Consider the following 27,258-nt stretch of genomic DNA (forward strand, 5'->3'; position numbering starts at 1 on the left):
CTTTCATTACATTTTTATTCCTTATCTTTGTTCCACAACGTCAATGTATTTCTCGGGACTGTTGTTTGCCATGTCGCAGATACAGCTCCCAGGTCAACATCTGGTGACCGTTGGTGGGGTGGGCGCAGCTAATACGTTGTGGGTATTTGTCTTGGAAATAGTTATTCGGTATATTAGTTGCTCTTTTGTGCCTGTGATAAAATACCATGGTCAAAAACAAACTGGAGGGAAAAAGAGTTTGTGTTAGCATAGGATTCCAGAGGGAGAGTCCATAACAGGAGGAGAGAGGGCATGGAACAGGAGGGAGGAGCAAGAAGGTGGGTGATTACGTTTCTATTCATGTGCAGGAAGCAGATACTGCACAGCAAGTGGGGTGAAGCTAGCAAGCCTCTCTCCAGTGACTTTCTCCAGCAAGGCTGCACCCCAAAAGACTCCATAACCTCCCTGCAACAGAAGCACAGAATATTCAATCACAGTGAGCCAATGAGGGACGCTTCTCATTCAAACCACAAGACTTGGAGACCAGAAAAACAATTTTAGATTATTTATCATTCAGTACCCATTTTAGACATTTTAAAAGACCATTTATTAAATAGAAAGACTGTGCTAAGAAATAAGCGTATAAATGAAATATACAGAAATCATTAAATAAAGCATTGATGCAAAGACACAAGTCTCATACCAAAGGGGATAAAACATTTTTTTTTCTGGAGTCAAATATAAGTGACCTTGGCCAAGGAACACAAATTCACATGACCTCAAATTGTATGTTCAATGTGGAAGCAGTTTCACAAACTTTTTATAGTAATGGAAGAAAGAAAGTTGTGAATCAAGACATTCTTCAAATACATCAGTGGAGAAATGAAGAAGCCAGGTTAAAGAAAGTTGGGGAAACCTCTGCTCTGCTTTGGGCCTCGGGTGTATTCTGTATTTTTGATTGGCTGGAGAGTTGTTCTCTGTACATTCCAAAGGATTTATTTAATGGTCACAAAGATGTTAGGGCAGGTCCAGAAGAGGGCAATCAATGGTCATTAAGGGAAATAAAGTTGCCCCAAAATATTTGTCTCTGGACTTGGAGCATTCCAAACCTCAATAAAACTTCAGTCAATCAGCCTTGCAGAATGTTCGCTGGAAAGATCAGCTTCCTTCTGTCAACTTTTGTTCACCAAGGCGGGGACAAACATGGGGCAGGAGAGCACATTGTGGATGCTCAGGCTGTAGATGTTGGATAGAGGGGACCCACCCAACACAAAAAGGGAAGGGGACGGGCTCCTAGAAAGGATGCATGCTGCGCTGCGTCACTGTCGCTGAGGATTGGCTTAGCAGCTACTCAGACAAAGTATGGAAATGAAGCTGGAGGCAGGTATTTTGATTTCGTGTGAATGAGGAAAGGCTTGAGGACTATGTGACAACGCTCCGCTCTCACATCCTGCCTCAGTGGAATACAGTTAAATGGAGGAGATGGAGAAATCAGACTCAAAAGACCTTCCCCGCTATCCTAAAAGCTTGATCATATTCCGGTGGGTAAAGGGGAACCAGTGACAGATGGGGTTGCAAGGAAGCAGCTCAAGGCAAGAGGACTAAGGCTAATGAGCAACGTGGGAGGAAGCAAAGAAATGTCTGTGGGGGGATGAAGAAGAGATATGAATTGAGAAATATTCATGAGAAAGCCAGGGAGAGCGACCCTTAGGTAGCCAACGCTGCCTTTGAATGAAGACAGCAAGCAGGACACAGAGCTAAGGGCTGCAGAACCTGAGCTGCCTGAGGGGCCACCAGCAGGACTACTCAAAATGGCTGTGTGGTGAGGAGGACACATCCAGGTTAGTGACCCGATCTGAGAGCAGTGCACAGGGAGCACATAGAAGTGCACACAGTCAGGTGGCCTGACACAGTGAGGGTCTGGGCACAGGGATGAGTTCAGAGAGCCGAGTCTGCTGTAGAGCAGCAGCCCATGAAAGAGATGCCTGGCACAGAATTCAACATCTTTTTAATGAACTGTGAACCTAACATTTGTGGAAAACATTACACAATTTCTACAGTTTGTGGGAAGATGGCCTCATCCACAGTGTAATTGTAAGTGTAGGCCCTTAAGAACTAGATTATAGCTTGCAAAAGCTGTTGACTACTTATCGAAAACCAAAAGACAGTTAACATTGCCATGTATTTGCAGTTCTGTGCATTTGTACCAGGAGTAATGAGTTTTTTTCTTTGAACTATCCTCTTGGTGTGTAATTTCCTCTGATGAATACCTACAAGGTCTATGTTTCACATAAAACATGATTTGACTTTTTCACTTGGCTTTTCCCATGAACTTGACCCTTTCCGTTGGATGGAGACAATAGCATTCTCTCACAGCTTTCATGGATTCCTTTCAAATCCTCAAATATTGTTGACCTTTTGACAATAATCACATCTTTGAGCCTTTGAGTTTTTTTTTATCCCTGAGATCAAATTCTTGTCCCCTGGGGAAAATGATAGCTTCAATGATTAGCATTTCCTGAGACGTTTTACTGAATATTCAATTTAAAATCTTTTTCGTATAATCACTTTGGCACTTCTCCATGTTAATATATATATATATATATATATATATATATATATATATATATATATATATATATAAAATCCACTTTTACTGATGAGAAATTAAAGTACATTTAGTGTACTTCAGGCTGGAGATAAAAACCTAAGGCCTAAAGCCTCCTTTATGTGGGTTCAGCAAGGGCAGAGGGAATGTACCTAACCCAGTAAGGTCATGACCCTGTTTCCAGCCTCAGCTACTACTAACTGGTGATAGGTAGAATGTAATAGCAAGGAAGTTCGGTTTCTTTTCTTCAGAGTAGAATGAGACCTCATGTCTTGTATCCAGTTGGCTTCTTCCTCTTGTGTCTGTGATGTGTTTCCGGTATGCCAGCTCATGTCTTCTCAGCTTAGCAGTTCTCTAGAAAAGTGAGTCCACTGTGAAACCCTCCACGATTTCTTATAACAAAATCAAATCCTGTGAGAAGTTTGGGGGCACGAAATTACACAGTTCATAGCCATATGCTCACCACAGTAAGCATGGACTTAGACAAAGTAATCAAAAGGCTAGCCAAAGACACAGAAATTTTAATCACAATTCACCACGAATTATATAGTATTTCTGTTCTCTCATCTATACAATAAAGATAAAAGTAAATTAGTATTTTTCATACTGGGGGTATAAACATAGTCCTGGAAGCTATGAATGCACTCTCCAAGGTCTGGGAAACATTTCAGAAGAGGCAGTGGAAAGAGACAAGCATGGTAATACATTCACTAATAAGCGGATATTAGCTGTATAATATAGGACAGCCATCTGCAGACCTAAAGAAGCTAAACACTAAGGAAGACCCTAGGGAGGATGCTTAAATCTCATTTAGAATGGTAAACAGGATAGACACCAGAAGCGGTGGAAGAGAGGAAACAGGATGGGAGCCGACTATAGAGGGTCCTCTGAAAGGATTCACCTAACAGGGAATTGAAGCAGATGCTGAGATTCAGGGCCAAACTTTGGGCAGAGCACAGGGAGTCTTATGGAAGAAGAGAGGGGTAGGATTAGAGGGACATGGAGGGGACAGGAGCCCCACAGGGAGACCAACAAAGCTAAAAGATCTGAGCCCAGGGGGTCCTGCAGAGACTGATGCACCAACAGAGGACCATTAATGAAAAGGACATAGACCCCCTGCTCAGATGTGGCCAACTGCCATCTCAGTCTCCAGGTGAATCTCTGAATTAGGGGAACAGGGACTGCCTCTATCATGAACTGCTCTCTGATCACTCGCCCCTGATGATGCAGCCTTGCCAGGCCACAGAGGAAGAGGATCCAGGCAGTCCTGATGAGACTTAACAAGCTATGGGCAGAGGGCAATAGTGGAGAACTCCCCCTTTCAGTGGACTAAGGGAAGGGGATGAGAGAAAGAGGAAGAGAGGATGGGACTGGGGGAATTGAGGGAGGGGACTTCAATCAGGATATATAGTGAATAAATTGTGAAGAAAAGATAAAAATTAAAAAAAGGATTCTCCAACCAAGGACCATGCATGGTTTTAACCTAGAACCTCTGCCCAGATGTAGCCCATGGCAGCTTAGTATCCAAGTGGGTTCCCTAGTAAGGGAAACAGGGACTGTCTCTGATATGAACTCAGTGGCTGGCTCTTTGATCTCCCCCCCACCTCCCCACCCCCGAGGGAGGAGCAGCCTTGCCAGGCCACAGAGGAGGACATTGCAGCCAGTCCTGATGAGACCTGATAAGCTAGGGTCAGATGGAAGGAGAGGACCTCCCCTATCAGTGGACTTAGAGAGGGGCAAGGAGAAGATGAAGGAGGGAGCTACAGCTGGGATACAAAGTAAATAAATTGTAATTAATATAAAAATAAAAATTTAATTAACAATTACAAATTTTTAAATATTTCAAAAAAGTGTAAATGTCAGAGGATAAGGAAGAATATTATGAAATGCTGTCTTCTAGACATGACATGTCTGTTGCAGTCATGAACACACAGCAGCTATCTATGACTACATGTACGAAAATTACCTATGAGTGCACTTTAGGGCTGAGTACTCAACAGTCACAAATTCTCCACACGTTGACCAGGTATGAGTCTGCACTGTCACCCAGTGCAAAAAGGCTCTCTAACCGAGGCTAAAAGCACTAGTCCGTAGATAAAGGCACAAATATTTAGAAGGCAGCTGGACTGCGTGACCATTTAACAAAACATCAACAGCGGGATACCTCCTGGGGCCTACTACTTCCTCAACTACAGGCTTCTGACCAGGTTTACAGTACTAGGCATGCATTCTTTCCTGTGGAGCAATTCTCAAATAAAATCAGAAAAGGGTTGATTATCCCCCAAATAGTTGTGCCCCCATTGCACTGGTGGTTTCATCTTGCTTGGGAGGTGGGTATTGCAACATCTACATCTGGGTTCACATCTGGGTTAGACCTTTGACAAGTCAAAGGCATCTGAGAAGAGGGAATTTCAATGAAGAAGATGCATGCATAAGACCAGGCTGTAGGCAAGCCTGTTAAACATTTTTTAAAATTGGTAATTGAAGGGAAGGGCCCAGCCTGTTTTGGGTGGGAACACCCCTGGGCTGATGATTCTGGGTTCTGGGTTCTGTAAGAAAGCAGGCTGAATAAGCCATGAGGAACAAGCTGGTAAGCAGCATCCATCCATGGACTCTGCATCAGCTCCTGCCTCTAGACTCATGTTCTTTTTGAGCTCCTGTCCTGACAGAAGAGCACATATTATAATCCCTGGCATACTGAATATCAGTTTCAGTAGCAGTAGCCTACTGTAGCAATAGCCTCTGTTCTAAGTACCACTTTTTTAAAGCTCTAGCAAGTAGCATAATATATCCATGGTTCTTTGACTTAGGAATACATCATTGTTGGGGTTTGAAGATGTAACTCAGTAGCAGAGCCCTTGCCTGGAGTACACAAAGCCCTGGGCACTGGGAGTGAGGCGGTTGTCCAGAATACTTTATTGCTAAATGCACACAAATTCTCTACATCATCCCCTTTTGAAAGCCACTTGGAGACTCAAAAATTGTACCCGAGAGAGCACTTGTCTAGATTTTGCTGAGTTTTCTCATGGATTAATGAGACCTTCTTGTGAGTTGATGAAAACAATCATTATGCCCAAGACACTGTGTCTGGAGACACAAGAGGCTTGAATTGAGCAAAAGCAAGGAGAAAGATAGAAAAAAGGCAAAGGGAGAAAGAAAAGTGAGGAAACTAGTAGCAAGTAAAAAAAAGAACTTCTTACTGGGAGTGGTAGCTCATGCCTTTCATCCCAGTATTCAGGGGACAGAGGCGGACAGATGTCTGTGAGTTTCAGGACAGCCTGGTCTACATAGCCCAGGCGAGCCGGGACTACATAGGGAAAGCCTGTTTAAAAAAATTAAAGAAATGAATTTATTTTTATTATTTTATTGTTATCATATTGTCAAAGTCAGTGTAGCTTAGCATGGGAGATGTGGGAAGAGAATGGTGTGTCAATTAGCATTCAGGCGGTGCAGGCCGATGAACACTTCCCAAGAGTGGAACTAATTTAGAACACAGACGCTGACAAGCACTTACTGGCTACCTACGATAAACCGGTGAGCTTCGTGTTTCTGAAATCCTAGGGATTCTGCAGGTAGAGAGCCTGCCGCTGCCAGAGGCTGACTGAGCTCCGCCCACTGTGGGAGCAGCAGTAATGGCACCCACCAGCTGGATTGCCCAGTGAAGTTCACGAGAGAACGTAAGCTCATCTTTAAGCCTGGTACTTTCAGTGCACCATCACCTGGAACAAATTCTAAATTCCTCCAAGTAAGAAAATCAGAATCACTTGGCAAAAAGCATCGGGGCACAACTTTATTATAAAAACCCAGAAAATGTAAAACACATTTTACAAATCACTCACAATCCCATAAAAAGTAGTTGTATTCTTTAAAGAGTAACTAAGCTTTAAGCTTTCACAATAATCATACAAAACATAACTATCAGAGACCACCAAACGCCGTCAAGACTTGACATGTCAGACAAGATTAAAGATAATCATTCCAATCTTAGCTCTCTCTTCTGCTTTGTTTGCTTGGCAAACGATACCCTTACTATTGATACCTCAGGATCTTAAACACCATTTTGCACAGCCCAAAAGTCATAAACTGCAGCAAGAGAAGAAAAAACCCTAGAAGCACTCAACTTTTAACTCACTTCTGATCTTCTAAAAATTCATCCAGCCATTCTCGTAGAACAGGAAATACCTACATGGTGCTTTGCATTATTTTATTTGATGTATTTCACTCATACACATGTATGTGTGTGTGTGTGTTTAATTTGTAAATCAAGCTACTATCTCCCCATTATACACAGTTTCAATTCTACATTGCCATCAGTTGTGTTCTGCCCATATCAATGATCTGTTTAGAGTTTTTTTTTTTTCTCAATTTTTAATGTATCCTTAGAATAAAACAAACTGATGACACAGACAACCTTCCATAACTTGCCTCTCTACTCAATTGCCCTCTTCTGGCACTGGGTATTAACCTTCTAACAGAGATGTTGATACAACGACCAGGATGCTCTCCATGACAGATGGGGCACTAACTCTCTACTGTGGTTTCCATCTAACATGCCCCGCAAAGCTCCTGTGTTGAAAGCTTGATCCTCAGCTGGTGCTTCTATTCAAAGGTGGTTGGATTGTGACCACACCTTACCTGTGGATTAATTACAGCTGAATGGAGTATTAGGAAGTAGGGTCTCGTTAGGAAAAGCAAGTAATTCGAGGTGTGCCCTTGAAAAATCTATCTCGCCCCCACCTCTCCCCATCTGCTTCCTGCCTACCATGAGGTAAAGTAGCTTTCCTTAACTATTCTATTCCACCATGATGTACTGACTAGCTGAAACAGAGGCCCAGAAACACGGGGACAGAGAACATGGAAAGAAACCTTTAACACCATAGCCAAAATAAATCTTTCCTCCTTGAAGCTGTTGTTCTCAAGTATTTTGTCATAGCTACAAAAGGCCATCACTCCCCTTCCAGAGCAGAGGCCGATACCTATGTTCCCACTTGGCACCATACAGCTTGCTAAATTTATGGTTCTGACTGGTATAAATAGAACAGAAGAGTTTCATCTTCTCAGATACTTAATGCTTTGGCTCCTTCTCCATGATGTTTGCCTTAGGTCGGTAAGTTTTGATATTGTGAGCAGTTTTTTCGCTTTGGTCTGCTGTGTTAGGTTTATTCACCTGGCCTGCATTAGAGAGGAATTCCCTGTTCTGATATACGCAGATTGCTCCACTTTGACTGTGTGTGCTTTGTGAGATTCGCTATCCCTCACTCCAAAGTGGTCTGCAGTCTCTTCTATGGAATTAGCCATTGTCTCCCTGAGATCCTGTGTTTTCAGTGACAAGAGATTGCAGGGGCGTGGCAATAGCAGTGGGGAAAGGGGAGGGAGAAAGTTGACCTTCTTTGGTTCTTGCCAATTTCCTAGTCCTCGGTTCAGACCCATCTGAGGCCCTGAATTTCCTAACACACCTCACTGTTCTCTTACATAGAGGTTTAGGCAGGTTCCTTGTCAGTAAAATAGCTTGAAGATACTGGCTTGTGTGTTTTTTATATAAAGAATAATGTCACCTTTCACAGGAAATATTTTGAATCCAAGGTCTTAAACATGCTAACACATTCTGTTGAGCAGCATGCTTTCAGCCCTTTTGGAATGGGAATGTTTATTCTGTGCCATTGCATGTTGGAAGTATGTAATTTGCTTTTGCTTTTACAGAGGGTTATAGAGGTTGCCTTGAGTCAGAGAAGACTTTGGACGTTAGATTCTTAAGCACTTTGGAAACTGTAGGACTATGGGAATTTCTAAAGTTAGACTAAATACGCTTAGCATTATGATGTGGCTACAGGCCTGTGAGGTGTGGGGAGTGGAAAATAGTGGATTGAATGAGAATGGCTACCATAGGTTCATGTTTGAATGTTTGGTTCCCATTTGGTGGACTGTTTAGGCTTATGAGGTGTGGCTTTGTTGGAATTGGTGTGTCACTGGGGGTGGGCTTGGAGCTTTCAAAAGCCCAGGCCAGATCCTCCCCTCTCTCTCCCGCTGTGGATCAGATGTAAGCTCGCAACTACTGCTCCAGCGCCATGACTACTTGCTGCCATGTGCCCCGTCATGGATTTATCTTCTGAAACTGTAAGCCAGCCCCTAATTAAACACTTTATTTTATAAATTGCCTTGGTCATGGTGTCTTTTCACAGCAACGGAAAAGTAACTAAGATGGGTTCATTTACTTGGAATATCCTTTTCTATCCTTTTAGTGTGAGGATTAATGATCCTATTAATCTATTAATGATGGTAAGGTGTGTTTCTTGAATGCAACAGAAAGATGGATCCTGCTTTCTAATCCAATATGCTAGTCTGTCTTTTTATTGGGTGCAATTGAGATCATTAATATTGAAAGCTGTCAGTGAATAGTATTTATTGATTCTTGTGTTTTGTTATGATGTGGGTCCCCCTTTCTGATTTATTGGTCTGAGATTATTTACTTCTTGTGTTTTCCTGGGTGTGGATAACCTTTTCAGACTGAAGATTTTTTTTCTAGTGCTTTCTGTAGAGCTTGACTGGTATAGGTACTGATTAAATTTGTTTTTATCGTAGAATGCTTCTCTCTCCATCTATTATGATTGATAGCTTTTCTGGTTAGTCTAGGCTGGCTTCTGTGGTCTCTCGGTTTGTAGAACATCAGGCCAGTCCCTTCTGGTTTTCAGAGGTTCCACCAAGAAGTCAGGTGTTATTCTAATGGGCCTACCCATATATGTTACTTGGTCTTTTTCCCTTAAATCTTTTAGTATTCTTTGCTCTGTACATTTAGTGTTTTACCATGTGTTGTGGGAAATTTCTTTTCTGGTCCTCTATATTTGGTGTTCCAAATGCTTCTTGTGCCTTAATAGGGATCTCTTTCTTCAGGCTGGGAAAATTTTCTTCTGTGATTTTGCTGAAAATATTTTCTGTACCATTGACCTGTTTCCCCCCGCCCCTTCCTCTCTTCCTGTATCTGTAGATTTGGTCTTTTCATAGTGTCCTAGATTTCCTGTATGTTTTGTGTCTGGATTATTTTAGATTTAACATTTTCTTTGACCAAACTATCAGGTTCTTCAATACCCGATTCACTCTTCCATGTTTTGTAATCTGTTCATGAGGCTTGTCATCCTAAATTTTTCTACCAGTTCGATATTTTTGTGTGTGATTATGCTAGCTAGTTTTACGTCAACTTGACACAAGCTAGAATCATTAGAGGGAATCTCGATTGAGAAAATGCCTCCATGAGATGGGGTTTTAGGCAGGCCTCTAAGGCATCTTAATTAGTAATTGATGTGGTTGTGCCATCCCCTCAGCTAATGGTCCTGGCTCTATAAGAAAGTATATTGGGCAAGCCATGAGAAACAAGGTAGTAAACAGCACTTCTCCGTGGCTCTTTATCAGCTCCTGCCTCTGGTTCCTGCCATGTTTGAGTTCCTGTCCTGACTTCCCTCAATGGACTGTGGTGTGTAAGCCAAATCCCTTTCTTCCCAAGTTACTTTTATCATAGTGTTTCATCAGAGCAATAAAGAAAGTGATTCTATTTCTACTTTTGTGTCTTGACCTGTTTTCATTATTTCACTCAGCTATTTCTTTGTATTTTCATAGTTTTCCCTGAGGGATTTATTTACATCCTCTTTAAGGCTCTTGACCATACTCATGGTTGTTATTTTGAAACCCCTGTCATGTGCTTCAGATATATTGAATTTCTTGGGGTCTACCATGTTCTGGTGGAGGTGAATTGTTCATTTGTTTTTGCAGAGTCCAGGCATCTGAAGTTACGGGATGTTTCTTGGTGTGGCTGTCTGGTCTTGTCTTTGCTGAGTTGCTGGTGCCTTCTCTGGAGTGTAGGCAAGACTGAGGGATCCTCGGTAGAGAGCGTCTTCAGGTCGGTGAGGGCAGATGAGTGAGGGGAAGGGGCTGAGGGGGTTATGGGAACATGTTAGAGGGATTGTGTCTGCACCGAGAATCTCAGGCTCAAGGCAGTAAAGGTGAGATGAGTGGGGGTTCCTGCAGGCAGGTTGAAGTAGGGCAAAAGATAAAGCCTGGAAAGACAGAAAGGAAAAGGCTAGGGAACTCTGAATCTGCACCAAGAGGTGGAGTTCTCCTGAATGAAGCTAGGATGGGAAAAGGGGCTTCACAGGACTGAGAGTGGACATCTGGAAAGATAGTGAAAATTGTCTATCAGAGTACCAGCCCAGTGTGGCCGTTGGCGGGTCCTGGTGAAAGTGTTTCTATGAATCTATGGCTGACAAAAAGGAATGGAGACGAGGGGAAGGCTGACACAGCTTACTATTTGATGTGATTTATAAACATAAGCCTGCTACTGTATGTTATTGAAAGTAACATGACACAGACATTTCTCTCCTTTGGCCTTTATCCTAGTAATACACTTTTGGTGTAAATCTTATACACTAACTAAAACAAAATATATATACATACTTTGTTGTTGTTGTTTTACAGAAACCACTCTTGCAGGATATACATCCTGCCAGCCCTCCCCAAGCAGTTAACACTGGTTATAGTCTCTCACGGTGAACAATGAGACACAAGGCATGCCTGGAAAAGACAGGTGATATTCAGACCAAAGTCTATCTCTGGTCCCAGCTCCTAATGACATCTGGGTCCCTGGGTATACTTGAACCTCCATATCTTTTTCTTTAACTTTAAAACAAACAAACAGGGGGCTGGAGAGATGGCTCAGAGGTTAAGAGCATTGGCTGTACATCCAAAGGCCCTGAGTTCAACTCCTAGCAAGCACAGCCTGTGGGCACACATGTAGGCAGAATACTGCACAAATAATAAATAAATAAAATATAAAAAACAAACAAACAAACAAACTGCTTTTCTAATCTTGTGTGTATCTGTGTGTGCACGCATGTGGTATATATGCGCATGTATGCAGAGGTTGAGGCTGCTGCTCCTGTCCCACCTCTTCCTCTATTTAAACCTGAAGTTCATGCTAGTACCCCTGAAGTTGGTACCCTTTGCTTTCTGGTATCACCATTTTTCTTAAACTCCTGGGTTGGTGTTCTAGTAGACAATTTTCACTCTCCTACTATGCCAGTAGCAGATGCTTTCAATTCTTTGTCTGTTGACCTAACATATGAGACATTTTGAAATCCCATTTGAACTGACTGCCTTTTCTCTTTATCATGGAATCCTTTTTCCCTCTTGACCATGTGCCTCATTTTCCTGCTCTTTCCATTCCTGCCTCTTGTTCTATACTAGCCATGGTGCAGAGTCTTGGTTCTGTTAATATCTGCTAAAGTACCAATTTTGTTCTATCAGATAATCAGACAGGCCGGGATCAAACTGCGATGTTTATGACAGGCCACAGCTAAAGGATGCTCAGAGATTCCTTGTCTCTTAGCTGTTTGTGTTCTACCAGGCTGCAGGTAGTCTGCCTTATAGATAGACTCATAGGTCAGGGATCTTCCATTAACTCAGTTACACGTACACACAGATCATGACATGTCTCCCTGTGTGGTTCACTTCCTTCTGAGCTATGTCCCTCTGCTCCAGTTTGTCTAGCGCCCTCGTGTTCACCAGGGCAGCAGGACTGTAGCTTTCAGTCTAGGTTCCAACTTGCTTCTGTCATTACCTCCAAACAGCTTTTGCATGAATAAACATGAAACGTTAGGTTAAAAATTCATTCCATTGTATAGTACAAAACTACCAGTCAACAAAGCTTTAAACAGCAGGAGACACTAGCTGTAACACTCAACAATGTACTGAAACCACGGGAAAACAAATTGCCAACAGCAAGGCAGTGATGTCTCTGTCTAACAGCATGGCCTCAAGGAGCCCTACGGAGGCAAGGAAAATATGGGACCAGGAACAAAACAGCAACTTTTGGGAATATAATCAGAGGGAGACAAATGCAGTGACAGAAAGTACCCTCAAGCAGCAGGTAGGATGTACTTCACGGGGTGGAAGAGACTGCGCAGTCCATCATGTGTCTCCTAAGTCTCAAAGTAAAGAGCACTAACTCAAAGAACCACTAACAGCAGTGACAGCAGCCCAAAGTAGCCTTTTGCTGATGTTAAACATCACAGACCACATGCTAAGGGCAAACAACCCCAACAAGTTTTTTTGTTTTTGTTTTTTGAGAAAGAATTTCTCTGTGTTACCCTCCTGGCTGTTCTGGACTTGCTTTGCAGACCGTGCTGGCCTTGAACTCATAGAGATCCACCTACCTCTGCCTCCCTGAGTGCTGAGATTACAGGCATGCACCACCACACCTGACTGAATCTCATGTTTTAACTCTAAAAATATTCTCAAGTGACATTAACTCCGGGATTCTTGCTTCCAAAGACACGCTTGTATTTTTCACCGTATCCTGAAGACATCAAAGATCCTCAAAAGGGAAAGCCCCCATCACAAAGCAACTATCTTCTAAGGGTTTTTGTACTTATGCAGCAAGACCTAGAAGAAGCAGCAATAGAAAGCTGAGGAGGAGAGGCACAGGTAAGATGACTTTATCTGACAAGTTTGTAAAATGCTGTTCATGATTTAGCAGAGGGGACAAGGAACAGGTTCCATACTGCTTCATAATCACTTCCGTTGCTCATTCTGATATTTCATTCCAATGAGAGCTGCACACTGTCAGCTTGGCTTTGTGGCTGTTGATATTCATACTTTCTTGCTATGAAAAAAAAATAACAAGAAAGATAAAGCATAAAATAATTACTAGTTAATGTCATTAAATCTTACAGTAAAATCATGGTGCTTGGTAAGAAATCAGTTTAGAATTAAACAACTGTTTTTCTCTAGAAGTTAAGCATATTTTAAGATCTTCTAATTTCAGTACTATTTACTTTTAAAAATTTTTTTTATTTACAGTTTGAGAATCATACATACATATGCATACAATATATTTTGATCACAATTACTTCTCTAGTCCCACTTCTTCCAGACTCCATCACTGCACATTTCCCTCCCTACTTCATGTCCTTTTTTTTTTTTTAAGCCTCAATGCCCAATTAGTACTTAGTGCACTGATCCATAGGCAACCTACCAGGGGCCATTTCCCTGAAAGAAACTGCCTACCTCAGCAACCAACAACCATCAATATCTCTTCTGCCAGAGGTGGGGCTTTATCACCCATCCTTCACCCAACTGAAGTAAACTGGCTTGATCTTGTTCAAGCAACCAGTCACCGTGAAGTCATGGGTGCAATATCCTGTCCCATCTGAAAACACTATTTTGCAGTTCTTCTTTAAACTCTGGCTCTTACCATCTTTCTACCCTCCCTCCTCCTTGATGACTGATGAGCCTTGTGGAAGGAGGCTGACAGAAATGTTCCACTTAGGACTGAGGACTCAGTAATAACTTATTTTCAGCACTTCGGTATCACCACCTTTTGGGTTTTACTATATTTAACTTATAAGCCTACAGGCTTACTGAACATAAAGGTCATCACTATTAACTAGAAGCAAAACCAAACACAATTATTCTTGCTAAAAATTATCTAGTAAAGAAAAATTATCTTAAGCTGAACCTGAAGATGATAAAGCTAAAATGATTTGTTATTCAACTATTTAGCTTTAAATCTTACAGCTAAAAAATGTAAGTTTTTACTAGCCAAAAAAGACATTTTCTTGTTTATGCTACTCAGGGTAAATACAGATATGTGTGGCCTGAAGCTTATATGTTGGGCATGAAAAAGCAATCCTGAACATACAGGATACTACAGGACATATTCCTAATTTCCTAATTTCCAATTAAACTAAAGACATAGTACTAAAAACAGCATGGCACACTGGCACAAAAACAGATGCACAGACCAAGGGAACAGAATTGAGGACCCAGATACAAGTTCACACACCTACAACAACTAAATATTTTATAATAATGCCAAAAACAATGGAGAAAAAAAAGAAGAAGAAACCCAGCATCTTCAATACATGGTGCTGATTTCAATGTGTAGAAAGTAAAATTAGATCCTTAATTCCCACCCTGCACAAAACTCACCCTCAAGGCCCTCAACATAAGACACACCCGAAGCTGCTGGGGGAGAGGAGTGCGCTTCCACCTTACAGACACAGACCAAGAATTCTCAGTCAGACGCTGACAGCGCGAGAGAGGATCAACCACGGACAAGTGAGACTTCGGGAAACCAGAAGGCTTTTATGCAGCAAAGGGAACTGCCAATCAAGCCCACAGAGTGTCAGTACACCACTGCTGTCTATTCGTCTGACCGAGGATTAGTGGCTAAATTACACAAAGAACACAGAAAAGAAAACACTAAGAAATAAATAACCCAACTTAAAAATGGGCTATGGAACCGAGCAGAATTCATAGAATTACAAATAGCTAGTAAATGCTTTACAAAGTGCTCAACAGGAAGGAATTGCAAATTAAAATTACTTTAAGATGCTATCTCACTCCAGTCAGAATGGCCGTCATCAGGAATGCAGAAGACAAATGGATTTGACAAGAATCTTACACACTGTTGGTGGGAGTGCAAACCAGTGCAGCGACTCTCCAAGAAGCCAGAAATAGAACTGTCATACGACCCGGCTACAGCACTCCTTGGCATGTACCCAAAGGACTTTAGGACCTACTACAGACACACTTGCCCTTCCATGTTCACTGCCAATAGCTATGAAACAAAATCAGCCTAGATGTCCATCGACAGATAGAGAGTGGAAATGTGGCACATTTGTACAATGGAATGTTAATAGCAGAGAAGAGATAAAATCATGAAATCTTCAGGAAAATAAATGGAACTAGAAAACAAAGTGAGGGATCTCAGGCCCAGTAAGACAAATGTCATATGTCTACTCTCATCTGTGGAGCCTAGTTTCAAGTATTTTGTTTTATGTGTTTAGCTTGGACTCAAGTAGAAGCCAATGGACCAGAAAGCCTCTGCTGGGGGTGGTGCATTAAGGAGTGATAGTACACAATGGCTGGAAAGGCTTATGCAAGGCGGGGCATGAGAGAAGGAGAAAATGGGAGAAGGGTTAACATACAGGAGTAGAATATGAAGGGCTACATGAAAATCTAGTACCTCACAATCCAATTAGAAATATGGCTGCAAGGAAAGCGGGCAGGGCAGTAGGGTGCAGAGCAACGGAGGAGAGAAGGCGACAGTGGGTGGGTTAACCAAAACTAAGAATGTATGAAATGGTCTCAAAAAAAAAATACACTAGTTAGAAGGATAATTTCAAAATAGCACTGTGAAAAAAGAAAATGTTTGAAAGGAGGTACCCTGCGTGGGTGGACAGTGCTGCTCCCAGAATACATAGTTTTTAAACAAAAACTGCAGTGTAGGGCATGGGATACCTCTCTATAAATTACTGGCCCCAGAATTCTCCATAGCAACACAGGCCATTGGTTACTCAATGCAACAACACAGTAAGACCCAATTGTTAAAACACCATACTCAGGCTACAAGAAACAGAAAAATAAATCTCAAAGGGAATAGAGAACTTCCTCCCTACTGGCTAGCTTTCATAGTGCTTGAAGATACTATGCTGGGGCAGAAAAGACATCCAAGGCCTTACCCCATGTTAAGGTAAAATGCTAAAATGCTGACCTGCCACGTAAGATGTATCTATTGGTGTAATAGTGGCATGACTACTGTGAAGTAGCCAATCATTTTCTGGTTGGATTTGGGGTCTACTCCACAGGTGGCTATTTCATGCCTGGTACTGTAAACCTGGTCAGAATCTCATGACTGGGGAGATCATAGGCCCTAAGATAGAACCTGATTCTGTTTTTGCTAAAAAGTCAGGCTGTCAAGTTGCCTTCCAACAATTCATGTTTCTACTCATGGACCTAGGCTGCTCTGGGCCTTGGTTATGGTATCTTCGTTTGGCAGCTGGCAGCAGTCAATGAAGGAACTCATAACTGCTCAAAGAACCAAGGATAAGTAATTAGTGCTTCAATGGGACACCTTGAAATTTGTTTGTTTTTTATTTAATATGTATGGGTATTTTATCAGCATGTGAACTATGTGTGTGTGCAGTGTCTGAGGCCAAAAGAAGAAAACGGAGTTACAGATGGTTATGAACCACCATGTGGGTGCTAGGAATTAAACCTGGGTCTTCAAGAAAGAGCAGCCAGTGCTTGTAATCACTGAGCTACCTCTCTGGCCCCTCAATGAGACGTCTTTATCAAATAACATCCCCCATCACTGCTAAGGCTCAGAGAACACTGCAGAAGAGAAGACAGAAAGAACATAAGAGACAGAGGATGGGGAGAAGCATTGTGCAATTAATACCACCTTCTGAAAATAGCATGGCTATTGTAGCCATGAACTCATGGGAGCAGCGGTTACCCACCCAAGAGGCACAGAAGATCAAACCAACTAAAACCTGGGCATGCATGGAGGAGGCTATCTCAAGGTCCTAGCCTTCAGTGAGTAGCTGTTAGCAGTTAAGAGCTGGCTGAGTGAGGGAGACTCATTCTTTGAGGGTATGGCCACCGGGAGGTGACCTATGCTCTAGTGGACAGCCCCGTACCCATGTACACACAGTCAGCAGTAACTGAACTTAGTGGCTTTGTTGTTTTGTTTCATTTTTAGAAGAGAACTTGAGGCTGTAAGAGGGGGTTGCTGAGAGAATCTGTGGGAGTTGCAGAGGAATGGGAGGCACATATTGAAAGAAATTAGTGATGGTCCATTTTTAGTGTGAGGTCTGTTCAGCTCTCAACAGAGAACGCAGATAAGCAGGAGGCACCAGAATCTACCTTTCCTAGCTAGTGGCTGGCACCTGCATGTCTAGGATTGAAAGTCATAGGCAGACTGCCACTTGACTGAGCCCATAGACAAAAAGAGGAGAGGATTAAGAATGCTCCAGGATATTCATTAGATAAGGCTGTGTCTGCAACCAAAAGGACGGGGAAGCTGGGGAGAGAGTAAACTAAGGTACTGAGAAGATTGTTTTTCTCTAAAGAACTCAGCCAATGAGAATGAAAAGGGGCAAAGAATTGCAACAAGGGATATAAAAGCCACTGTTCTGTGCCAAATAGGAGCAACAGCCATTTTTACCTTTTGTATAGGCTGGCTCCCAGTTTCTGCAAACTGAAAATAGATCTGTCTTGCTTTTCCTACATTGAGACTCCACTGTTCCTATTATGAAGTGAGGGAAATCGTTTCTCACAATCTGGGGAAAGGACCATCTCCCAGGATTGCTGTATTTGGAAAGAGAAGCCTTGGTCTTGAGAGCAGAAGATGCATCCTGCCCCACCGTTGCGTGGACTACTCTGCCAGACCTCAGTCTCCTGCCATTCCTCAGTCTCTCCCCAACACTTCAAATAAGACCTAAGAGGATTTTAAAGAGAAGCGAAGCTAAGTTATTTCCTATGTTCCCCTCAAAAAGTGACAAGAAGATCCAGAGGAAAAGTCCAGGATAACATGGGTATGGTGGCGCACGCCTGTAATCCCAGCTACTCAGGAAGGCAAAGGCAGGCAGATCTCTGTGAGTTCGAGGGCAGCCTGGTCTACAAAGTCCAAAACAGCCAAGGCCACAGAAAAACTCTGTCTCAGGAAACAAACAAACAGAACAATAAGAGTCCAAGATCCCCTGTCTTGTTCACCATGTCTTCATGTTCTACAAAATGAAGAACTAGGGCAGCCCCAGGCTGGGTGGGATTGAGGATGGGGGTCTTGGCATGCTTTTCAGTTGCTGTGGTAAACACTACGGCCAACCCAACTTGGGAAGGAAGGGTATACTTCAGCTTACAGTTTATAGTCTATCATCAAGGGAAGTCAAGGCAGGGAATCCTCCTGGAGTCAGCAACTGAAGCAGAGACCAGGGAGGTTAATACAAAAAGCCCAAAAATTGATGGTCCATTTATAGACTAGCTGAAAGGATTTAAAAAATTAGAAAGGGTTGATGGCTTCATTCTCAATTTTGTAACTGTAATTGTAACTGTAACTAATTATATATATATATAGATAGATAGTTAATATACTATGAAGAACTATGTTAAGAATTTATATATATATGAAGAATTATATATATATTAATAGTTAATATACTATGAAGAACTATTAACTGCAGTAGAGTGATACATTATTCCCTGTGTAAGAGCACTAACAAAAACCATTAAAACAGCAGTTAACAAATGCCAAACGTACCAACATAACCTAATACTTTAGATACTAGACCAGACCATCGATACTATGATAGAGTCAAAATGTTAGAGCAATTGAAAAAGTTAAAATAAATCTAAAAAGAAGACCAGTGATTCACAAATTATTTTTTAAAAATAGAATTGCTGCTGTAAACAATGAATGAGGATTTTTATGAGAGAGGAAATAGATTGTTCTATACATCGTGATGGGTAGACATTGACTCTATTCTTTTGTTTTTTAGATGTGTTTTGTTTTCAACTGATACCTAATAATTCTATATACCAACGAAATAAGCAATGTGATTCTTTGGTACACAAAATAATTTGTGAAGCACTTCATTCAATTTATTTGGTAAAATTAAACTAATCTTACTTTCTAGAAAATCAGAACTAGAGAGAGGATAATCAAATTTCAAATTAGTCCACTTTCACTTGGCATGAGAATTTTAGAAAAATAACCTAAAATAATCTAATGTCAAAATGTGAGATGAAAAAACCCCATTTTATTTTCTGTAAAATTTTGTGTCATACCTAAAAAATGCATTGCCAAAGTTAAGAAAGTTTGTTTTTTGGTTTTTTGTTTGTTTTTCCTTTTTGTTTTTGTTTTGTCAAAAGGGAATTCTATAAAACTGATGTGTTAAATTGTAATACGGAGAATAAATGTATTATTTCTTCTAAAAAAAAAAAAAGAAGACTAGTAAGTTTAAAAAGAAAGAACAGAATTTAAGAAATAAGTTTTTATGGTCTGTTTTCAGCATGAGGTGCATTTAGTTCGTCAGAGGACAGACAAGCGAAAGGCACAGGGCCACCTTCCCTCTCCGGCAGCTGGTACAGGAGCTCCAGGCTCAGGCAAGGGCTGAGACATCCGGTGGCTGCCACATTACTGAGCATCAAAAGAGAGGGAGCCTTCCCTCTCAGATGTTAATTAATAATGGCTCTATGTCCTGAACCAACAGGATTGGGAATCTGGTGAAGGGAAATACGAGACACTGGGAAGATTGTAGCTCCATAAAGAATTCTCCCAATAAAAACTAAAGGGAACAGAAAAATACAATTGGAGACATAAAAGCCACTGTTCTGTGCTGAATCGGTATGGCAGCCATTTCTGCCCTGTGTTTTACCTAATACCTTGCTTCTATAATACCAAAAATAAATCTGTCTCACTTTCACTACCCTGAGATTCCAGTATTATTAGGAAGTGAGGATCATCGTTTCTCATGATATGATCACATTTCATTGTACACAAGAAAATTCTCAACGAAGAATTTTTTAAGCTAAAATAAAAAAGAACAAAATAAAAACCACACATACACCATCTCAAAGAAGAACAAAAAAGTAACTCTCCAGTCTTTCCACATTAAACTCCACATAGCAATCAACACATATGTGAGCTCAACAGGCTGGTATGCATCTCCATGCCGGCCTCATCAGACGGAGCACTTACATTATACATATATGTATATACTTACATTACATATAGATAATAAAAGGAAGTGCTCTGTTTACTTGACTTTTCAACATTGTGTTACTTCCTTGATGCTCCTGCAAATACTTAGCGAAAGTAACTTAAGAAAAGTAGGGTTTGTTTGGCTGCACAGTTTTAGGACACAGCCCACTTGGCAGGGAAGACATGACCGTTGTACTGACAGAGAGATGGACGCTCCCACCCAGCCGCTTCCTCCTTTCCACTCTATCCTTGCCTTCAGCCCATGTCATACTTCCATGCTACATTTAGAGTAGATCTTCCCCCCTCAATGAACCTAATCTAGAGACTCCTTCAGGACCCACCCAGAGCTTTGTTTCCTTGGCGAGATAAACCTGGCATCCTAGTGTAAGCACCATCTTGTCCTACTTGAGGCACCACGGAAGGTGCCTTTGTCTTTTATAAAAAGACATCAATGTACAGTTGATTCTGAGCCTGTACATTTAAAAATGTCTTTCTTCTTCTCGGTTTCATGTGATCAGTACCAAAGGATGTTTCAATATTGTTCAAATGTAACTTCTGACTTTGCACCTTGATCTCACAATTCCTGAAAGCCGTTCATATACTAACAGCATTGGTGTTCAGCTGTTTGACCACTTCAGCGTCATCCCAAATGAGAAGTACAAAAGAGGGAAAATTAAAAGAGGAAGAAATGGAGTTATCAGTTGGTGATTACAGTCTCAATTACTGTAAAGCTTATAAGAATATGATCACTTCTCAAGGCCACAGAAAGGCCTCAGGAAACAGGATGGCAAAGGATTTAACAGCGATAACTTTGGGATAAATCTGCCTAACTGAAAAAGGTCTAAGTTTTTATAAACAACCATGTTTTATAACCTTTTGCTAACTTAGCGCAATAGGAAATCTATTTTTAAACATGTTATGTACATAGCTTGGCAGAGAACATACTTACAAATGGAATGCATTTCCACTTGTTGTCTTAAGCGAATTTTGCTCATTGTGTCATAAAAATTGGGCTCTGACAATGTTTCTTCCAGAGGTGGCACACTAAATATTCTCATAATTTTCCTCTTATTCCTAAAACACAAAACCAATGCAGATTTGTTTTTAATACCTATATAATTGCCTCATGATCCATTACAAGAATGAAACTAACATTTTTTGTAAAGTACTCTAATTTTCACTAACATATAAAGCTCTCTGTAGCGCTATAGCACCATGAAGGAAAAAAGATGCTCCATGCATTACAGTATGTACAATACTGTACTGCTAAACGGTATTACCAAAGGAGGCCCTTTCATTGGGATCTCCCTCAACTCTTAGAAAGTTGTTGTCCTGAAAACAACAGCAAACAAACAAGAAGGCATGTCCTTTTCCTCCCTCTCACGACATTCAAATAAAGACAGATTGCTGGGGTAGGGAATATACCTGATGTGAGCAGCCCTTAGTTTGGGAAATTCATGAATAAAAATGTTCCTTAATGAAAGAGTTTCATGGGATATCTTTTTAGAAACAAGAGCAGTGCGTCTCTGCTTTTAAAAGAAAAGTGGGAAGGAGGCGGCAGCTCTTTTGAGACAAAAGTTGTCAAGTGGGTCTGAGACGACACGTGGCACCTTCTGCCGCCCACACCCTCAGTCCAGCCACTGACAGGGAGCTACGCGGCACACAAGGGCAAGCACAAATGGGTGAGGTATACCCAAGGCCAAACAGAAATTATTTCTGGAGTACTGATTATTATGACTTACTTAATGCCTTTTTAAAACCTAAGTAGAGAATGTTCTGAAGTATATAGCTACAGACAGATTACTGATTTTCCTCTCTAAAATACACCCTAGCCATCATCATGACCATCATCTTCATCAAACACCATCATCACCACCATCATCATCTTACCACTACCACCATGATCATCATCACCATCATCATTAATTCTATTACTGTTTTGCTGGATTTGGGGGGAAAGACTCCAGGAAGAGTTAAAAGGGCATTTAAATTAAGCTTTGGTAGAAATCAAGGCAGTAAAAGAATTTGGACCATGTAGCATATCAATGACACAAAGATAAAAGACACATTCCTTGTTCTCAAAGAACTGATTTTTTTTTTTTATAAATAGACAGAGAAGTAGTGTGCTGTTTTCTTGTCACCTTGATGTAAAGCTAGAGTCATCTGGGAAGACAGAACCTTGGTTGAGGGGCTGCCTCTATCATCTTGTCCCTGTAGGTAAGTTTCTGGGGGCATTTTCTTGATTAGTGACTGATGTAGCAGGGCCTTGTTCCCTGTGGGTGGGTGGCTTCAGGTTACATAAGAGCAAACTGGGCAAATCACAGAGGACAAGCTGTAAGCAGTATTCTTCCACAGTCCCTGCTTCAGTTTCTGCCTCCAGGTTCCTATCTTGAGTTTTTGTACTGATTTCCCTCGAGGACTGTGGCCTGGGACAAGCTCTTCCCTCGAGGCAAGCTGCTTTTGGTCCTGATCTTTATCACAGCAACAGAAGCAAACTAATACAAGTGCCATGTATAAGAATCAAGGAAAAGGCCAAACGAGTGATGAGAGGTTTGCAAACTACGTAAGTGTTGAGTATTTTTGCATTTCAGACACTTGGATGAAAAACAATTTAAAGTGTGCTCATGGCAAGCGGACAATGTACCAAAGCTGATGACAGAGACAGGCTACTTTAGAAGTGATAGTACCCAAACTTTACAGCAACAGGTCCTGTTACCCAGAACTGAATATGGAATTTTCAAATCAAACCTCAGTCACCAGTGCCAACACAGAAAGCACCTTTCAGTCCAGGAACAAGATTTCTGAAGAAATATTTTTATGCATTCAATTTAGCTAAAACTACAGCAAGCAAACCACATCATAATCCTTTAAAACTCTTAAATGCTCAGTTTCTTATCTACCCTTATTTACCTCTTGGCATACATGAAGAGACCAAAGCTAACAAGGATCACTATCAAGTAAACATTGGTGGCTTCGTTCCAGGCTTCATGGACTGTGTAATCAATAGAGCCGTCATCATCCATCACACCATAACTTCCAGCCATGGGATCTGTAAGAAAGGACCAAAGGTGGGGTTGGCTAAGACATGGTCATTGACTGTTGTATGGCATACGATTCACACTTTGAAACAGATAGATGTCATTCATTCCTTGCATTTATTTTTGGGGTGCTCAGGATCAAACTCAGGTCATAATATATTAAGCACGCTCCCTACCCTAAGCTACCCTACAGTTCCTAAGCAGGTACACTTTGTGCCTAAATACTTCAATTTTCCTCAATATTTATGGAGTCTAAAAAAGTATCCTCAGTTTGGCTCTTTTAGGAAAAGGCAATTGATACCAGATTTAGGTCATAAAGGTACAAAACACACGATTTTCCTCATTTTTTATTTTGAAATATTACAACTCTTACAAAAATGTTAAAATGTAGAATAAAAATAATACTCCCAAAAGAAGTGAATTTTAATTGCTACTGCAGTTTCCAAACTGTAGCTGTCATTCATATGAAAACAATGGGACCCTTCAAAAACACAGATCCAAACAATAGCTGGGATTCTGAGACCAGTCTTTCTCATGACATCAACCTAAGGAAAAAAAAAAAAGCAACAACAACAACAAAAAAAAAAAAACACCATGACCACACTAGCTGCTCTTCATGTGCCTCCCAGCGGAGCAGGCCCAAGCTTTGCCTGTTTGTCAAATCTGGCTAAAGATAAAGCTATGAGATTAAAAAGTTACTTTGCTACTTATTCATAACCATGCATTCTTTGGACATTCCCACAGAGCTGGAATGATCAGCACAAGTGTATCAAACAGCAAGTAGAAGAATAAAGGTTTCTTATTTATGTTTGAGAACTGAGTTGTTTTTTTTTTTTTTTTCTTAAGGACAAAGTTCTTCCCTTGTGTTGGACATAAAAGGGATGTCTTATTAAGTGACATAAAATGTAAAAGCATCTCAGAAGTGTTTCAGGCAGTCTACAAAAAGGAGAAGGAACAAAGGACAGGTGACAAAAGTACTGTAGCATTTAACAATAAAACATGTTTCAATATCAGGAGAAGAAATAACTGAGAAATTATTTACAAAGCGTTTGTGTTTCTCTTTTCTGCCTTCAACAACGAAGGTGCTGCAGAAATTCTTCTCCAGAAGTATCTCGCAGTCTAGTCTGCGAGCTTTGCAGCCATCACTAATGTGGTTCCCCTTGCTAAGTTAATCCGTCTGTTTTCCTTCTGCCCACTTGTCTGTACAAAAGGTCTGCTCTCAGCCAGGTGGCACGCTTTCTTCTTCCTCACATCTGGAGTCTCTGCCAGACGGCTGGAGACCTTGTCGTGCTCATTTAGAGTAAAGTGGACAACACAAACTGCCCTTTAGTTTGAATTCCAGACACTGAAGACAAGAGCAATTTCACGTATTGGTGTCTGATGGATATAAACACTGGTCTTGTAAAAATATTTTGGTCAAGGAACAATAAACAGAAGTTAAACTATAAAGACTTAAAACTCTAAGATCTAAATATTAGGGTAGACCTAACTCCTCAATATTAATGACTGGAGCTACGGGCTTTTCGTTGAGTGAGAAGAACAAGAGCAGGTGACATAGTCACATGTTCAAAAAAATGTTTTTAATTCAATTCCAGGGGCTCTCTGGATTTTTGATTTATAGTAAATAGCCAGTCTGTATTAGACATGGAGACTTCTGGAGGACCAAAAACTAGAACTGCCTTTAGTTTGTGGCATTTTGACCACTGTAAACACCAAAACACTAAAATGGCAATAACCATGATCATATTTTGAAAAAAAATAAGTGTCTGACTGGAGGTGCTACAGAAAGTATAGACAATAATGCATCAACAGTCATAGCCCAACTGCAAGTTAACACATTTAGGAAAGACACCGGGAACAATAAGGCCATGGCCGCCAGGAAATAGAGTGTCATTTATTTAACTGACAAATTAATGAAGTGTTTCCTAATGCCCACATTGATCTGAACCAGATTAATTTCTTGCCACAGCATTTGACAAAACCCTGTCTGTGTGCCACTGAGTGAATAATGTGCTTTTACCCAAAGCTTGGTTTCTTCCTAGTACGGCACTCTTTAATTGTATGTAGAAAGGTTTCCTGACCACTGGCTAACCCAGAGCGGAAAAAAATGTTAAGCTGAGATATAGGACCAATATTATTACACATTCGTAATACACAGCAGCACTGCTACTCCGCTGGCCCTGGGGTGTGAGTTATCTTGGACCTATAGCTGTAAAAGACCTGCACTGAAGCCAGGCCGCTCCTGCTGGTCCTGACACTACCAACGCCACAGTCTGAAAGGAACGAAGTGCTCAGAGTCACAGTGCAGGTGCTTTAACACCCCCACCCCCTCCACCCCCCAACACACACATACACACACGCTGTGTGTAGTCTCACCAAGTGTGTGCATATGCACCCTAACTCTTCGATCTCAACTAAAATGTTCCGGGGTTCATTTCTGGCAAGCTAAAGCTCTCGGATAAAGACCCTGAGAGTGACATTCAGGGCTTTTTTGGGAAAACAACTCCTTCCCTTAAGCTGTCCTGTGACATTATGCTTCAACTAGTACTGCAGATGCTAGAATGAGTTGAATTCACAAGTGAACATGAGTATTCAGAGATAATGCCATCAAAAACGCGACCATGGGGATTTCGTTTAAGGCTGACCTACTCTGAGTTGAAAAACCCATTTCCTAGTAATCCTGAGACATTATCCTAAGTTTTATCAAGTGTCCATGCTGAACATCGCTTGCCACCATGCCTGGAATGTGTTTTCATCCTCTCATCTGGAACTCTGTTATTTTCTAACAGAAATTCAGATTAAACCCAACAAAATCCAAGCTCTGTGAAGGGAAGATTCTCTCTCCTGATTCTCTGAAGCGCTAAGAAGTTTGAGGTCCTAAAGCAGAAGGGAACAGGCCTTCATCCTTTCCTAGAGAAAGGAGAGCATCTGAGGCCTGTGGACTGAGCGGTGCACTTTCGAATAATTTATTATTATTACTATTATCATTATTATTATTTATTATTATTTTGCAACCATCCTGCTTTGGCGCACTGCAACTCTGTAACAGGTGACAGTGCTGTCTCTGTAACCCCAAGGCCACGCGGGCCCGGGAACGGAGGGGCAGAGGCGGCAACACAGATCCGACGCCCAAACCTGGCCTCCTCCTGCCGCCGCGTCCCCGAGCCTGTGCAATCTGCTCCAGGTGGCACACAGGACAGCGCTCTCCCGACAGGCCGTCCACGTCCTGGCCGGCGACTCGGTGGCCACGGGGACCCTCTGCGCGCTGCAGCCCGGCTCGGCGGCCCGCAGAGGAGCCCGGGAAGACGGCGGGGACCCGAGCCGGTCTGACCCGCGAGCCCGCGGCCGGGAGGGGCGGGGCCGGCCGGGGCGGGGCGGTGACGCGGCCGCGCGCGCGGGCGAGCGGGCGGACGCTCAGCGGCTCCGGAGGTGCGGAGGCCGCCGCGCCGGACCGCTGCGCTCCGGCTGTTCCGGGAGACGCGCGGGGAGCGCGGGCCGAGACCCGGCGGACCGGACGACCTCTCCTTCGTCACTTCCTGCCGGCACGCGGTTTCCGGAGGGAACGAGAAGCCAGGTTTTGTTATTGGTTTTTCTTCCTTCCCTCTTTCGGAATCGGAGCCCGCCGCCGCGGCCCCGCGTGTCGCCCGGGGCCGGAGCCGAGCGCAGCGGTGCGTCTCCCCGCACGCCGCGGCCCCGGTTGGCGCGGGCGGGAAGCGGCGGGCTCGGGCCCGAGGGCGCCGAGGCTCCTCCGCGGCGGGGCGGCCTCGGGGTGTCTGCGCGTGCTCCCGGGACGCGGCTGTCTGGCTGGGTTCTCGCTCCCCTCTTCTCCCCGGCTGCGGGGCCGAGGCGATCCGAGTGTTTTTGAACCTGGACGAGGTGGCCCGGGTGCTCTCGCGTCTTGGCTTGAATGTCTGGGGTGTTTTGTTTTGTTTTTGTTTTTGTTTTTGTTTTTTTGAAAAGAAAAGGAAAAAAAAAGAGCAACAACTTTGCGTAGTGACTCGAATGCTTGGGTTTCCCAGCGTGGGGCAGGTGACGGGTGTATGTGGGGTGGCAGCTTCGCCGATAAACCGATCAGTCCCCAGGTTGGTGCAAATAAAGCG

The 27,258-nt window shown here is 42.3% G+C and overlaps 2 protein-coding genes across 4 annotated transcripts in view; one reads left to right on the plus strand and one right to left on the minus strand.

Annotated features, from left to right (window-relative positions):
* Positions 1-26,532, minus strand: Smim19 (small integral membrane protein 19). 2 transcript variants are annotated; one of them, XM_060381461.1, is made up of 4 exons: positions 26,294-26,427; positions 23,031-23,169; positions 21,070-21,194; positions 1-444 (listed from the first exon to the last, which is right to left on the minus strand). In XM_060381461.1, exons 2-4 carry the CDS (start codon positions 23,162-23,164, stop codon positions 380-382), a joined length of 324 nt encoding a protein of 107 aa, XP_060237444.1. In that variant the 5' UTR covers positions 23,165-23,169; positions 26,294-26,427; the 3' UTR covers positions 1-379. The 2 variants fall into 2 exon arrangements, with proteins under 2 accessions (XP_060237444.1, XP_021506158.1); XM_021650483.2 differs by lacking the exon at positions 1-444 and adding an exon at positions 12,227-13,235 and having other exon boundaries at positions 26,294-26,532.
* A 62-nt stretch (positions 26,533-26,594) lies between these two features.
* Slc20a2 (solute carrier family 20 member 2) overlaps positions 26,595-27,258 on the plus strand; it is an 88,793-nt gene continuing 88,129 nt past the window's right edge. Inside the window, exon 1 of one of the 2 annotated variants that reach the window (XM_021650463.2) lies at positions 26,595-26,732. The gene's annotated coding sequence lies outside the window, so the exon portion shown is untranslated. Of the gene's footprint in view, positions 26,733-26,801; positions 26,827-27,258 lie in introns of those variants that run through there. The other variant, XM_060381460.1, reaches the window with a different exon arrangement.

This window comes from Meriones unguiculatus, chromosome 4 (genome assembly GCF_030254825.1).
Source record: "Meriones unguiculatus strain TT.TT164.6M chromosome 4, Bangor_MerUng_6.1, whole genome shotgun sequence".
Classification (NCBI taxonomy): domain Eukaryota; kingdom Metazoa; phylum Chordata; class Mammalia; order Rodentia; family Muridae; genus Meriones; species Meriones unguiculatus.

What these genes read in the sequence shown, in the direction of transcription:
- Smim19 (XM_060381461.1), bottom strand. Translation starts at nt 23,164, where the DNA reads ATGGCTGGAAGTTATGGTGTGATGGATGATGACGGCTCTATTGATTAC. An exon ending in CTCTTCATGTATGCCAAGAG is followed by an intron (nt 21,195 to 23,030) that starts GTAAATAAGGGT and finishes TTTGTGTTTTAG; the next exon opens with GAATAAGAGGAAAATTATGA. An exon ending in AGTGGAAATGCATTCCATTT is followed by an intron (nt 445 to 21,069) that starts GTAAGTATGTTC and finishes CTTCTGTTGCAG; the next exon opens with GGAGGTTATGGAGTCTTTTG.